This window comes from Malus domestica, chromosome 04, assembly GCF_042453785.1.
Source record: "Malus domestica chromosome 04, GDT2T_hap1".
Lineage (NCBI taxonomy): Eukaryota > Viridiplantae > Streptophyta > Magnoliopsida > Rosales > Rosaceae > Malus > Malus domestica.
Genome location: NC_091664.1, coordinates 18,557,534 through 18,572,130, shown reverse-complemented (window position 1 = coordinate 18,572,130; position 14,597 = coordinate 18,557,534). Strand labels below are relative to the sequence as shown.

Below are 14,597 nucleotides of genomic sequence, written 5' to 3'. Positions count from 1 at the left end.
AGATAGGGCAAAACAACGCTTAAAGGAAAAGTGAGATGGGGATAGAGGTAGAGAAGGAAATGACACGGACTATGACAAACCACAAACCCAATCAAATGTGGCATGTGAGAGCAATTCTATTAGGTTTTCTCTTTTTTCAATTTGAATTGGTTTTCTCCCTAGTCACATTGATTTGTCTGAAAGAATAATTCTTCCATTTGTAAACATTTGTCTGAAAGAATAATTCTTCGAAAACTATATGCTTTCAATTTGGGGATGCTAGCAAAACAGGGATGGAGAATAATTATAGAGCCCCATCGTTTGGTTGTAAAGGTATTAAAGGCTAAATTCAATCTATACTAAAACTAAAAACACACTGAATCACTATTCATAATCACAGTGCACTGACGATTTTGCCCCTGTTTAGTTTTTGTTATTGCATGTCTGCCACTGTCTGAGAAAATTTATAAAGACTTTAGTTTTTCCATTTCTTTTTCTCCCCTTTTCACCCTTAAATCTGTAGTTGCTGCTTCTGTTCGACACAGTCCTAAGCTTCCTCGAATCACACCTGAGCTCATCTCTGCAACTTCTGAAAACTCTCAAACCTTAAACCAACCAAAACGAAATGTTCTCCTCATATTCTTCCTTCTCCCTTCTATCTCTTCTCCCTCACTCTTCTCTCCACGACTCGCTGGATACACAGTTGCGGGTAGCGATGATTTTGACGATTCCATTGGTCTAAAACGGCTCCTCATCACCTAAGGTACTTTCTACACCTTTTGCATGTCAATATATGCTTCGAATTTGTAGTTTCCGCTTCAAACCCTAACTGCTCCGTTTCCATCGAATTTACAGAGAACTGGCGATTCCGCTTCCAACTCCTCTCTAATCCAATCTGTCCATATCTCTCTGCATCTCATCATTTTCCTACTTTTTTTCCTCAAAAAAATAATTAAAAAGCAAGGAAACCTAGAAACTGAGCATAATTTTATTTTAATTTTTTTGATTTAAAGAGGAAAAAGTTGGTTCTTTCGTTACATGCATGATTGGGTGGTATTATTTTATTAAAGATCATATTTTTATTGATGGGTTATCAGGTCATAGGCCACGAAGCTTCGAATTCAGGGCAGTACCCTGTGGTAATGAGCACATGGCCCTTCGTAAAGGCTGTCAGAGCATCCTGGCGGGCTGGGGATAATGGATTCTCCGTCGTGGATTTCGTCGTTAAGGGTTGCTCAACTTGCGAGGAACCCAGTTTGGGTTCGACATTCCTGGCGACTTTCAGAGGTTTTCTGGTGGCGGCCGCCCCTGCAACCACAACTATTTGACTCAAAGAGTCCCAACAGCAACATGTGAGCTTTGCATGCTCGAATCTACCCATCGATCGAAGATTTCCATAAGTCCAGCTTGCGGTGGGTTTTTTCGACGAAGATCCGAATCTTTTTCGGCCAATTTCAGGCCTTTGAGACCTCTTTTAGGTCTCGCCAAGGTAATATTTTTACTCTACACCTTCGAAAGTTACCCCAATTGTATTCCCTCTATTGTTGCTATGATTAATCACAAATCTTTTGGATTTACACCTCCGTAGTTGGAGCTTTAAATCTGATGTATGAATAAATAGAGATTGTAGTCCTTAGATCACACACTTTGACCTTTAAACTTACTAAAAGACATAGAATTAGAAGCAGCACTTACAACTTGAACAGTTTAGACATGTTGCTATACGAATCTGGAATTGTAGTCCCACAAAAAACAGAGCAAACAGGTTGTTTCACTCTTGAGTTTAGCTGCGAGCTTATCCCTAACCTTCTCACCAGAAAAGAAGAATATGTAAAAATTAATCAGAGTTTTAAAAAAAAATATACTACCTGATTACCTGCGATTGGATGGCTTATCACAATTTTTGATATTATTAAGCAGTTGAGGTTTTGGTGCCCCAAGTCTGGCGAGTTGTTTCTAGCCAAACGTCGGCGAATCGGACCTCCCCTTTGCCACCAATTGTCTTCCGTTCATCTCAGAAGTAAAAAATACCCGTTGCATGCCTCGATTAGTTTCAGTTCCGGCGAGGGTTTTCGTTTTTCCAACAAGTTTCTATCTCTCTTTTTATTTTTAAGTTGCAGATAATAATTTCTCTCTTTTTATTTTTTGAGTTGCAGATAGATTATGCAAATTTTTTTAGTGATTTGTTTGATGAGTAAAATTTTTGCATATAGTTACAAGTTTACAACCATGTTTACTGAAATGAATAAATATGTAAAATATATGCATTAAGGTACGAGAACATTTAAATGAAAGGTGGATTTATACCCATTATGAACAAATCCCTTACAAATATTTCACTTTGGTAATACATCATAGTAATTTATTACTTCATTGGTTACATTAATAGTTTAATTTCTAGCAAATTGATTGATCTTCATGAACTAATCTTCTATTAAATACTAACTTTTACTAACAAAATTAAATTATATTCATATCAGATTCTAATGTACAGACTAATATAATGTGAAAAAAAAAATGAATTTGTATAATATAATCATTATTAGTGAATTTTTAATGTACAAACATAACATCACAATTAGCTTTTATGTTAATAAATATGCATGTGGTTTTTTTTTTTTTTGGTTTTTTTCAGGAAAATAAATGCAGAAAAAGAATGCTCATCTAAAAGTGAAATGAAATCGTGTGATTAAACTTGGAGCAGGGTGTGGAGTAGTTGGGTTTGGTGAGTTCCTTTTGTTTCTCTCAAATTATGCCACATTTAATCTACATGGCTTTTTATGCTGTTCATCTTTATCGGTTTTTCTCTTAGGCATGGCTTTACTGGAGGTGTGACGTGGTTACGAAAGATCAAGCAGAGGTTTTGCCCTTGGAATGAGAAAATTTGGAATATGCAATGTTATGATTAATATAAATATTTTAAATGCAATGTCATGAATATTTATGTTCATATATATTTGTAAGGAACAATAGAACAGGCGAATGTACTATAGGCATACAAACTCTACTCTTTAACACATATTTTCTACACTTTCTACACTACTAATAATTTTTCAAACCCCGCAGCAACGCGCGAGGGTATACCTGCTTGTATTTTCTAAATGGATCTTTCATGGAGGCACCTCTAAAGCCCCATGCCTCTGACTGTTAAAAGAGTATATGCATGGTGTGTAAGATTATTGGCCTTGGCTTATGATGTAAGGTGGGCGGTGGCCATTCTATTCGAATCTGGGAAGATCCTTGGATTCCAATCCCCTCTTTAGTCCTACCCTTCTCTAAAAAACCGGTAGGGTGCATGTTGAGAATTGTGGATGACCTTATAGACCAAAACACTAAAAGATGTAATATTGGGATGCTTCAGACCCTTTTCTCTGGTGAGGAAGTAAACGTAATTCGCTTCATCCCATTGAGTGTACAATCCCCGCCGAATTACTTGATTTGGCACTATGAGAAGCATGGTAAGCTTATTGTAAAAAGTGAATACCACATAACGAGATGTTGGCTGAGCCTACAAACAGTGGTGCCTCATCATCGGCTTGGACTATGGCCTCCAACATACTGTGGTCAAGTTTGTGGAATGCTAACGTTCCACCATAAGTCAAGGTTTTTGTGTGGAGACTTGCTAATGAATTATCTCCTACCCGTGGAAATCTGGCAAAACACCACATCACCATTGATTTAGAGTGCATACAATGCAACTCATGTGGAGAAACTACCATCCATTTAATGAATGAAGCAGTGTTTTGATGTCCATCCTCCATCATCGAGTTATTCCTTATGATTTGTTGGGCTATGTAGGGAGCAATGAATGGGAAATTATGGCAAGAGAAGATGGATACTCTTTATGTATGTGTTGATCGGGTTGTACAATGGTGGTAAGTCTTTGTTGAGGCTAAATATGTAGTCTTGATTTGTAACATCCAGATAGCAAACATTCCCAAATGGACAGTTCCACCTCCTAGACGCCTCAAGATGAACATTGATAGATCCTGGAATTGGGATAGGAAAGTTGCAGGCTTTGGGGCTATTATCCAAAACGACCTCAGAATGTTCGTGACATCAAAATATGGAAATTTTGAGGATGTTTTCTCCTCTGCAGTCAGAGGTGATAAATTTCAGGGAGGGTTTGCCTTGGGCAGTTGATAGGGGTTTTCAAAATTTATTATTTGAGAGTAATTCACTTCAGATTGTGGAGGCTTTGATGGATCTCAATCTTAATTTGTCATCAGCTGGGCAAATTGTGAAGGACATCAAAGCACTGCTTCATTCAATCACTGAAGCTACTGTTACCCATACTCGTCGCAATGCAAATTCTCTCACTCAAAGCTGTGAATGGAAAGTTTCTCCTCCAAGTGTTATAAATGACTTACTTGTAGAGGAATGTGTAAGGCATTGAGTCAAGTTGTGCAAAATGAATGTTTTACACCTTTTGATGAAATGAAATCTATTATCGTATCTTTTTCAAAAAGAAAAATTTGTATCAACAAATGAAGGGTGATCCATCAAATTGTGCAAATATGCCCAATATGAGCATGGGCTCAACCCCGACGATGTACATATTTCTTAATTTGACTGAAGATTAGTTATTGAACGTTTGTAACTTTCTATTTTTGATACAATTTATTATTTTCCATCTTTATCCTAACTATAATTTTAATTGGTAAAATGTGGGATTGGACTATACTTGTCAAATCCTAAAATAACAAACATGAGATTTGGAATACATATGAAACCCACCTCTTGTTAAACTTTAACTTTGCATATTTTGGATTATCTAAAAGAAAAAACTTGGATTAAATAATTACCACTTATTATTACCATATAGTGTTATTATATTTCACTTGTAAATGGGTACTAAATTTAATTCGCGTAGATAACGAATTCGATACGAAATTATTATTATCGTCCCATTATATTTGGCGTAGTCCATCCCATCAAACCTCTAAATATACATATATCGGTGTTTCGACGTAGAAAATGCTTTCTTAAATAAATAAATAAATAATGTCAAACTGATTCTTTAATTTGAATTTTCCTAAATCAAAACCTCAATTTGGGTGATTTCTTCTTCCTCGAAGATACCCAAATTCTTAATTTATTCGTTAAAACTTAACCAAACTGACAATAAGAACATCCTCAATAGCATGGATACATTTCGACAAAAAAAAAAAAAACATGGTTACATCCGCCAGCCAATAGTTCTTTGCCACGCAAGAAAGTCCAGAACACTGCAGTTGGAGATGGTTACGTGGCCAGAACTTACACCGGCACAAACCCCAGTAGGTGCCACAGCAGATCAAAACCAGCTAACGACGTTGACTGGTGGTGTGACGTGGACGAACATTAATTACCAAAAACGCGGTTAACGTGGTTTGTTCTATAGATACCATCGACTTTGAGACAGCTAGTTTTGTCGCTTTTCATTCCGTCGATCCATTTTTAGGGTTTCAAAATTCATTCTCTCTCTCTCTGCTATTCGATTTCTGGGGTTTCTGATTTCTCTCTGTGATCAATCATGGCGACCAACAACAGGGAGAGCAATGTCCAGGAGGAATCGAGCCCTCTTCTGAGCAAGCAATTCGAGGAGAACCAGAAGGATGCTGAGAAGCCCGCCAAGGCCTCGCCGGAGAAATCGCCGACGGATGTGGGGCATGTGAATGGAGGTGGTAATGGGTGCGTGTGGACCGCCGATGGGCTGCCCTTGGGGCACGGGAGCGTGATGGGTGAGCCTATGGGTCGGGCTCAGTGGGACTCCAGCATCCTTGCTTGTCTTGGGCGTAATGATGAGTTCTGTAGCAGCGATCTCGAAGTTTGTAAGTTTTTTCGTTTGATTTTATTGAATTAACAGCTTGGGATTGTGTGGTGTTTGGATGTCTGTTTTATTGTGCCCTGAGTAGCTTTGATTTCTTCGATTTTCGAGAACAGATTGATTCAATTGCCTTTTTTTTTTTTTTTTTTTTTTTTTGAAATTATGTTAAATTAGCTAAATTTAAATCTCTTTGTGACCGCTTTTCGATTAATCTTGAGTAGACTATGTATTGCTATATTTGCCGGATTGGATGTATTCTATGATTATATGATAATTGTAGAATTCAAGGATATGTTCTTTGTGTTGAACGGTTTCAGCCATACCTTTCTTGCTTAATAAGAAAAGGGGATTTTGTGAACTTTCTGGAATAGCTATGCATCTTGTTGATTACTGCTGACCCAAGGGGTAGCGTGAACCCGAATGGCCAAAATGTGTTCTTGGATGTACCATTCTGCAATTTGGTATTCGTTCTTGATTGGATCACACTTGGAAATAGCTTTTTGAGTTTACAGCCTTACCCGAGTTGAGGTCTTGGATAATTTTTCATTGATCTTACGTCTTTACCTCCTTTTTCCTTTGATTTTCTGTATTGGATACTCTTACCTTCTTATACAAACATAGGTTTTGTTGCTTAGCATTATATTAACGCTGAAATTCATCTAGTCCCTAAATTTGAGTAAACATGAGTGGTTAATAAAATAAATTGTTTGTTCATTCAGCTTTTGTATGGGCCAAGGTACTGTGAAGAAACCTGTTAGTTCAGAAATTTTCAACTTATTTCCCACTGGATATGAAAATTGTGTGCCCACGAAACAGTTGGATAAAGTTTTGGCTAATACTTGATAATAAGGGCTTTGGGACTTTAAGATCATAGTTTTCGTAAATAAACTTTCCCAGTGTTCTCCTCCCACATGCTATTGTCAATTTGCATGCTAACATTGATGTCATTTGGGTAGGTCTTCTTGGAAGTGTGGCTCCTTGTGTGTTGTATGGAAGCAATGCTGAGAGACTTGGATCTGCTCCTGGGACGTTTGCAAATCACTGTTTGCCATACTCTGCTCTTTATCTGATTGGGAACGCCTTTTTTGGTTGGAACTGCCTTGCACCGTGGTTTTCATATCCTAGGCGTACTGCCATCCGCCGCAAATTCAACCTAGAGGCAAGTTTTATATTTTCCCCCTCAAAATGCATACGTTATTGTATTTTAAATTTTGCTTATAATATGTATATAACTTTTGGAATGCATGTGGTGTTTTTGATCGTTGGACTCTCTTAGTTACCCTTCTTTTGTTCATGGCTTTACAATGAGTCTAATAATCATAACACAAAGTACTTTAATTGTCCGACTCAAAGCATTACATAGTGAGCATGTGCATCATTCTATATATTTTTACCAGAGATTTCGGGAGAGATATTAAATGTGTGTTTTTTATGATTTGTGGTGATGAGCAGGGCAGTTGTGAGGCACTTAATAGGTCTTGTGGGTGCTGTGGTAGCTTTATGGATGATGAGCTACAACAGGAACAATGTGAGACTGCCTGTGATTTTGCAACACACGTGTTCTGTCATCCATGTGCTCTATGCCAGGAAGGTCGTGAGATCCGTCGCAGGCTGCCACATCCTGGTTTCAATGCTCAGCCAGTTCTGGTTATGATTCCTCCTGGGGAGCAGGCCATGGGCCGTGGAGCTTGAGAATTGAGAGCGTGTCCTTCCTGGGCATTGGATGCTCGTGCTCTGTTTATACGTAAGTGTGTTTTGATATCGGGAACTGTTGTTAAACCGCATTAACTTATCGCTGAACCACATCTTTTACTTGGTTTCCGTAATCAAGTTTAAATAAGATAAAGATGAAAGTATAAACGTTTGTGTATATGTAATACGTAAAATCTGTGGACGTGCTTGTTCGGTGGATTCAGAATATGATTGAAACTTCTTGTTACTGTTTGGTTTCTAAAGGGGGCTATTTTGTTTATATCTACCTTTGGTGTATATGTAATACGTGATCTCATCAAAATATTGCTACTCGGGATCCATATGTTAGCTCTGATTGGCAAGGTCATCAGCTACCATGTTATTCTCGGTATAATTTGCAGTCCCCTATATACATCCTACAAATTTATAAATTTTCATTCATCTGCAAGAGCCGAACCCAATCCTTTACACCACTAGGCCTGTGGCTTATTAGATTATTCATCATAGAGATTAGAGGTAACAAATAGAAAGACTTCTGCAGTTGCAACTCATGTGCTCGAGCAACACGTTCGACTTCAAAATCCCGCCGCATTGAAGTTGTCTTGAGCGGGAATTCCCAGAACACCTAGCGTACAACATACCAGCTCAAGTCTTGTCCCATCGTGTTGCTCAATATATTCAGTGCCATCCCAACGAAGAGAGCAACACGGAACAAACGGTTGATGGGGCGTTCACAAATCCAGAAGTCGTAAACCGACGTACCAGTGAACGGTTACAACAAACTGAATCAGTGACTCAGTTGAGAGTTTTCCAGCAAAGACATAGGAAGGAGCATCAGATTGGTTTACCTCGAAAAATGGGACTCCCTTATACCGCCAGAATTGAATATCTTACAAACAAAAATCCATGATTTTTGCTTTTCTAAACAACCCGCCTCAATTAATTTTGATCTGGTGTAAAGTCTGCAAATGTTACAAGCCACAATTTGAACGAAGCAACGGTGATACGGATTTAGGGGAGTATTCTCACAAGTTACAGCCACGTAATGTATGTATATGGCCTCCAACGAAACCACACGTCCAAATTACGTTACATGCCCCCTGCAGAAACAACATCGTTCGTCCAGTGTTTTGAAGATTCAACCGGAACAAGCTCCGGTCGAGAACTTGCTAGCAACAGTCATGTGTAACTTTCGTACTGTCTTGATCCGAAAAACTTTCAACGTCCCGTAGTCTTGACGTAAAAAGGATAATCAATTGTTGGTTTTCAACATACACGTTAGGTGCCATCTTAACAAAGACAAAAACTTGAAACGAAGCAATGATGAAATATGATTCTCACTGCAGAATCAAACATAATGGTGAGTGCAACCGTTATCCTTTTCGATAGCCAACTGCAGAATCACACACACACATATATATATATATATATAGCCAACTGCAGAATCAAACACACACACACACACACACATACATATATATATATATTAGAAACTTACATACCATTCGGTACCATCAAACATTCGAATAATTTTCATTTTTAAGTTATTAAATAAGATAAAACATGTAATCTCTCTCTCTCTCTCTCTCTCTCTGAGCAGCATGATGGAAAAAACAAACCTAACAACCAACAAGAACACCTTTACCAAAAATAAAAAATAAATTAAAGGACCAACAAGAACACATGAATTTATACTGGTTTGGCAATTGGCATTGTGGCCAGATCCAGTTTGGAGACGATGGAGCAAACGCGAAAAAAAATTTCACCGTAGACGCTAAGAAAACAGCAAGGGAAAGATCATTTCTTTCTTTTCTTTAGCAAGTGCGCAGCAGCTGCTTGACGACACATCCATTAAGCCACAAGCTGTTAAAAGGTTTTCCAAGCAACACCTTCCAAGCTAGCAATGATATTTGAAGACCAAGCTGATGCTGATGCACTTGAAATTAAAAAGATGCCTCAATTACTACTTCTCATATGACTGAAGATCTAGCAACTTGAAAAATTAATTTACCCAACCATATTCGAAAACGCTTAAGAGTTGATGACATATGATACGCACAGGCCATGGATGTTGAATCAGTTCTGGTGAGATATGTCACGTAGCTTCTACTGTCTTCACCAATACCAGTCTCGAGGAACTAATCAGAAACAACTTTCCTCGATGCTTTGAGACGAAAATGGGATATCGATTGAGAAACGTAAAGATGCTTTTATGAAGAAAAATAGTACCTTGATTAGAAGAGTGATTGACTTGAGTTGAATAATCTTCACAACATTAATGCACAATGTAAGATTACTGAATTTGGTTCCACCCAGGTTGAAAAATCTTGTCTCTGTTAGTATTCACGAACGTCAACTACAGATTTGAAGTACAAAAATATGTTAGAATAACTTTGAATTTTCATTAATTAAACGTCACTAAGTTACGGAACATATGTGTATCCAGTAGAAATATTTTAGCAACTCATCACATGGTTTATATAAATGAAAACTAACCAAAAGGGCTTGAAAAATTTAACTTTTAACCAAAAACCACATTGAAAGTTTATTTAATGGTTAGTACAAAGCCCAGTTTTATATCAGCCCAAATACAATAGTCCAGACTAAATAACATTGTGGTTTGTCAATTTTACCCCTAACGGATGTGGTTAACCTAATTTAACTATTATGTTAGATTAGTCGGTTTGGGGTTAGCCGAACATATAAACTAATTGAATTTTAATTTTTGCCGACCAGTTTCAGAGGGATTTTCAATTTTTTATGAATCTGGTTGAGTGGTTTGAGTAATGCTTGCCGACGAATGTTGAGAGTGCATTTTGAAATCGTGATCGCTGTTGTTCTTCGTCCCTGTTAGGGGGATTTTTCCGGAATAAACCTTTGTTTCAAAACAGATTCACAGTGGTTGCATATTTTGAGATTCTATTGAATCGTTGTCATCGGTGTTGTTCGTTGTGCTTGAATATTTTAACTGGAGTGATCGTCTTTCATATTTGGTTAGATTTTCGTTTGGAGGTAATCAACATTGTTTTTGCAGTTTTGTATTCGATTTTGAATTCAATTTTTTGTTTAATTCGAATTCGATTTTGAATTCGTTTTTGTATGTAATATGCTTGGCTTTTTATTTGACTTTATATATTATTGTTGATTTGTTTTCAGATTAGTAGATTGATTCGGTTTGTGAACTTTTCAGTTAGTTCGTTTGGAGGTAATCGACATTGTTTTTGCAGTTTTGTATTCGATTTTGAATTCGATTTTTTGTTTAATTCGAATTCGATTTTGAATTCGTTTTTGTATGTAATATGCTTCGCTTTTTATTTGACTTTATATATCGTTGTTGATTTGTTTTCAGATTAGCAGATCGATTCGGTTTGTGAACTTTTCAATTAGGAGTTTCGAAGAATCTCAGGTAAGTTTTGATTTGTTTGTTTGTTTGTTTTTTTTTTTTTAAATTGGAATTCGATTTTGAATTCTTTTTTGCATGAATTATGCTTAGCTTTTTATTTGACTTATATATTGTTGTTGATTTGTTTTCAGATTAGCAGATTGATTCCGGTTTGTGAAATTTTCAGTTAGGAGTTTCTTATTTCGAAGAATCTCAGGTAAGTTTTGATTTTTTTTTTCTTTGTTTTGTTTTGTTTATATTGTATGTTGGTCATCTTGATTTTGTTTTTCTTTTTCAGAAATTTATTATGAATTAATTCGTGTTATACACATTTGATGTTGTTAACATTTTTTTAGAAATAGTGTTCTTTTTTTATGAAACAGTGTATATTTCAGTTTATTTTTTGTTTTTGTGATTCTTCTGTTTTATAACTAGTGTAATTTTGTTCACTTTATATGTATATTGTTTAACTAATAGGTGTTCATCACATTTTATGTTTTTAACATTTTTCAGAAATAATGTTCTTTTTTTACGAAACAGTGGACATTTCAGTTTACTTTTTGTTTTTTTGTTTTTTGTTTTTTGTTTTTTTTTTTTTTTTTGTGATTGTTGTGTTTTATAAATAGTGTTATTTTTGTTCACTTTATATGCATATTGTTTAATTATTTTTGTTCTCTTCATCATCCTCCTTCGGACGGAAGGGATCTCGTTTTGCATCTAGCGTACAAACGACCATAGGAGTACTTGAAGACTTTGCTTTATCCTCATTAAAACGGCATAACACCTTATGGGTGTAGTTCTGTTGATGTACTAGGATTCCATCCGAACAATGCCCTATTTCGAGACCAAGACAGTATCGAGTCTTACCTAGAGGTGCGAAGCAGTTCTCGCGAGCTCTTCAGAAGTTTCGATGAGATTCATGTCATCGACATATACTGCAACAATCGTAAATCCGGAATGTGACTTCTTAATGAACACACAAGGGCATAGTTCATTGTTCACATATCCTTCACTAGTCAAATACTCACTAAGACGGTTATACCACATTCTTCCGGATTGTTTCAAACTGTAGAGTGAACGCCTCAGCCGAATTGAGAGCATGTTCCGGGGTTTGGAATTATTTGAACCAATCAATGTAAGTCCTTCGGGAACTTTCATATAAATTTCTGTATCAAGATCCCCATAGAAATACGTAGTTACTACGTCCATCAGCTGCATATCCAATTTTTCGAAAACTACCAAACTAATAAGGTAGCAAAAAGTAATCACATCCATAACGGGTGAGTAAGTTTCGTCATAGTCAATCCCGGGGCGTTGTGAGAAACCTTGTGCTACAAGACGAGCTTTGTAACGCACAATCTCGTTCTTCTCATTACGCTTCCGAACGAAAACCCACTTGTAGCCAACGGGCTTCACATGTAGAGGAGTAGGAATTACAGTTCCAAACACCTTATGTTTCGCAAGTGAATCGAGTTCGACTTGGATTGCTTGTTTCCATTTTGACCAATCAGCTCTACGTCGACATTTATCAACGGAACGCGGTTCAATGTCATCGCTCAACATGATCTCAATAGCTACTGCAAATGCTAATGCATCGTCGACAATCATCTCATTTCTACGCCACACATCATCTAAGCTAGCATAATAGACCGAAATCTCACGATTCTCGGGAGGAGGATTCGTCTCTTCAATGACGCTTCCTTAATCTAGAATTTCCTCATGAGTTGGGTAGAATGAGTAAGCGATAGTCAGATTCACGGTAGGCTCTTCAGGACCTTGTGTAGTGGTTTTCCTCTTCCGGGGTTGTGAATCCTTTGAACCAAGGGGTCTGCCACGCTTTTGTGTAGAGGCAGATGATTGGCTAGCCGCTAATGTACGTGGATCACCAAAATTGGCGTCTCGGGCTTCCAGAAAGGCAGTTCGTCGTACATTTGGTACATCCATTTTTACAGGCATATTCGTAGCTGGAATATGTGATCTTGTCACGTGCGCTAGATCGGTGAAAGCATTTGGCATACTCTGAGCTATGCTCTGGAGATCTAATATTCGATGCACTTCAGCTTCGGACTGAGCGGTGCGAGGATCTAAATGAGGCAAAGTGGGAGTCATCCACGATAATTCGTGTCGTTCATTAGGAACGTTGAAGTTCTTATCTTCCCCTAACGACGGGAAAACTATCTCATAGAAGTGACAATCCGCGAAACAAGCAGTAAACAGATCGCCTGTCAAAGGTTCTAAGTAACGAATAATTGAAGGAGAATCATATTCGATATAGATTCCCATCCTTCGCTGAGGCCCCATTTTTGTACGTAAGGGCGGCGAGATCGGCACATATACCGCACAACCAAAGACGCGTAGATGCGATATGTCAGGTTCGTATCCGGTGACCAACTGAAGGGCACTAAATGGTTGTGTCACAACAGGCCTCAGGCGGACCAACTTTGCTGCGTGCAATATTGCATGGCCCCAAGCAGCGATCAGGAGCTTGGTTCGTATGACCAACGATCGAGCAATCATTTGTAAGCACTTAATGAAAGCCTCTGCCATGCAGTTCTAGGTGTGAACATGGGGTACAAAATGTTCAACTTCAACCCCAACCGACATGCAATAGTCATCAAAAGTTTTAGATGTGAATTCTCCAGCATTATCCAATTGAATAGATTTGATCGGATAATCAGGGTGGTGAGCCCTGAGCTTGATAACCTGAGCCAACAGTTTAGAGAATGCAGCGTTCCTTGTGGACAACAAGCACACGTGTGACCAACGTGTGGAAGTGTCAACCAAAACCATAAAATATCTAAATGGTTCGCAAGGAGGTTGAATCGGTCCACAAATGTCCCCCTGAATCCGTTGTAGAAAAATGGGAGGATTCGAACGAATCTTGTCATAAGAAGGCTTAGTAATAAGCTTTCCCATAGAACATGTTTGACATGCGATTTCATGGATCGAACCTAAGCTTCGGGTTAGTGGATGCCCGTGTGAAGATTTGAGGATACGGCACATTGCTATTCGTCTAGGATGTCCCAAACGATCATGCCAAAGTGTAATTTCGTGCGCGGTCCCTATGGTAAGGCCGGCCACATAATGGCATTCTATGGGGCGTATAGTCGTAGTATACAGACCACTCGGGATACGCTCCATCTTCTCGAGAATACTCTTCTGGCCATATTCGTAGGAAGTTATGCACAGAAATTCAACTCCGTTTTCTACGTGGGTTTTAGCGTGGTAATTGTTATCTCTAATGTCCTTGAAACTGAGTAACATTCTTCCGGAACATGGAGAATAGAGTGCCTCAGCAATGGTCAAGCTTGTACCATTGGACAACATTATACGTGCCTTACTGTATCCTTCTATCAGGTTGGATGGGCCTAAGAGGGTTGTCAGATGTGCATTCTTAGGTATGAAGTTAGTGAAATAGATGCGTTCACGCAAAACAGTGTGCGTGGTTGTACTATCTGCCAGACAACTAACTTTCCCACTAGTCGTACCTAGAATGAAAAATTAATTTGAATCGGTCACATGCATAAAAGTTTATAAAAACAAATATCAATTCAAAATAATTTCATTTATTCAAGGATTAAAACTTAATATCCAAAACAAATCGCCAACGAATAATCCAAAAACATAAAGGAAAATTGTTCAAAATCAACCAAAAACAAGGAGAGTTCGGCCACTAGGTGGAATTCGGCCCCAATGGTCTTATTTTAACTAAGAAATAAGTCTATGTCTAAGATT

General features: G+C 37.9%; 1 protein-coding gene and 1 long non-coding RNA gene across 2 annotated transcripts; both read left to right on the top strand.

The window, feature by feature from the left end:
• The first annotated feature begins 484 nt into the window (after nt 1–484).
• Nucleotides 485–2,998, top strand: LOC103419306 (uncharacterized). The gene is made up of 4 exons (XR_526902.4): nt 485–742; nt 835–1,468; nt 2,615–2,704; nt 2,792–2,998. It is a non-coding gene; the product is annotated as an uncharacterized lncRNA (long non-coding RNA).
• A 2,352-nt stretch (nt 2,999–5,350) lies between these two features.
• Nucleotides 5,351–7,743, top strand: LOC103433314 (cell number regulator 8-like). The gene is made up of 3 exons (XM_008371558.4): nt 5,351–5,792; nt 6,745–6,947; nt 7,241–7,743. The coding sequence occupies exons 1-3, from the start codon at nt 5,495–5,497 to the stop codon at nt 7,478–7,480; spliced, it is 741 nt and encodes a 246-aa protein (XP_008369780.2). The 5' UTR covers nt 5,351–5,494; the 3' UTR covers nt 7,481–7,743.
• Nucleotides 7,744–14,597: the final 6,854 nt, after the last annotated feature.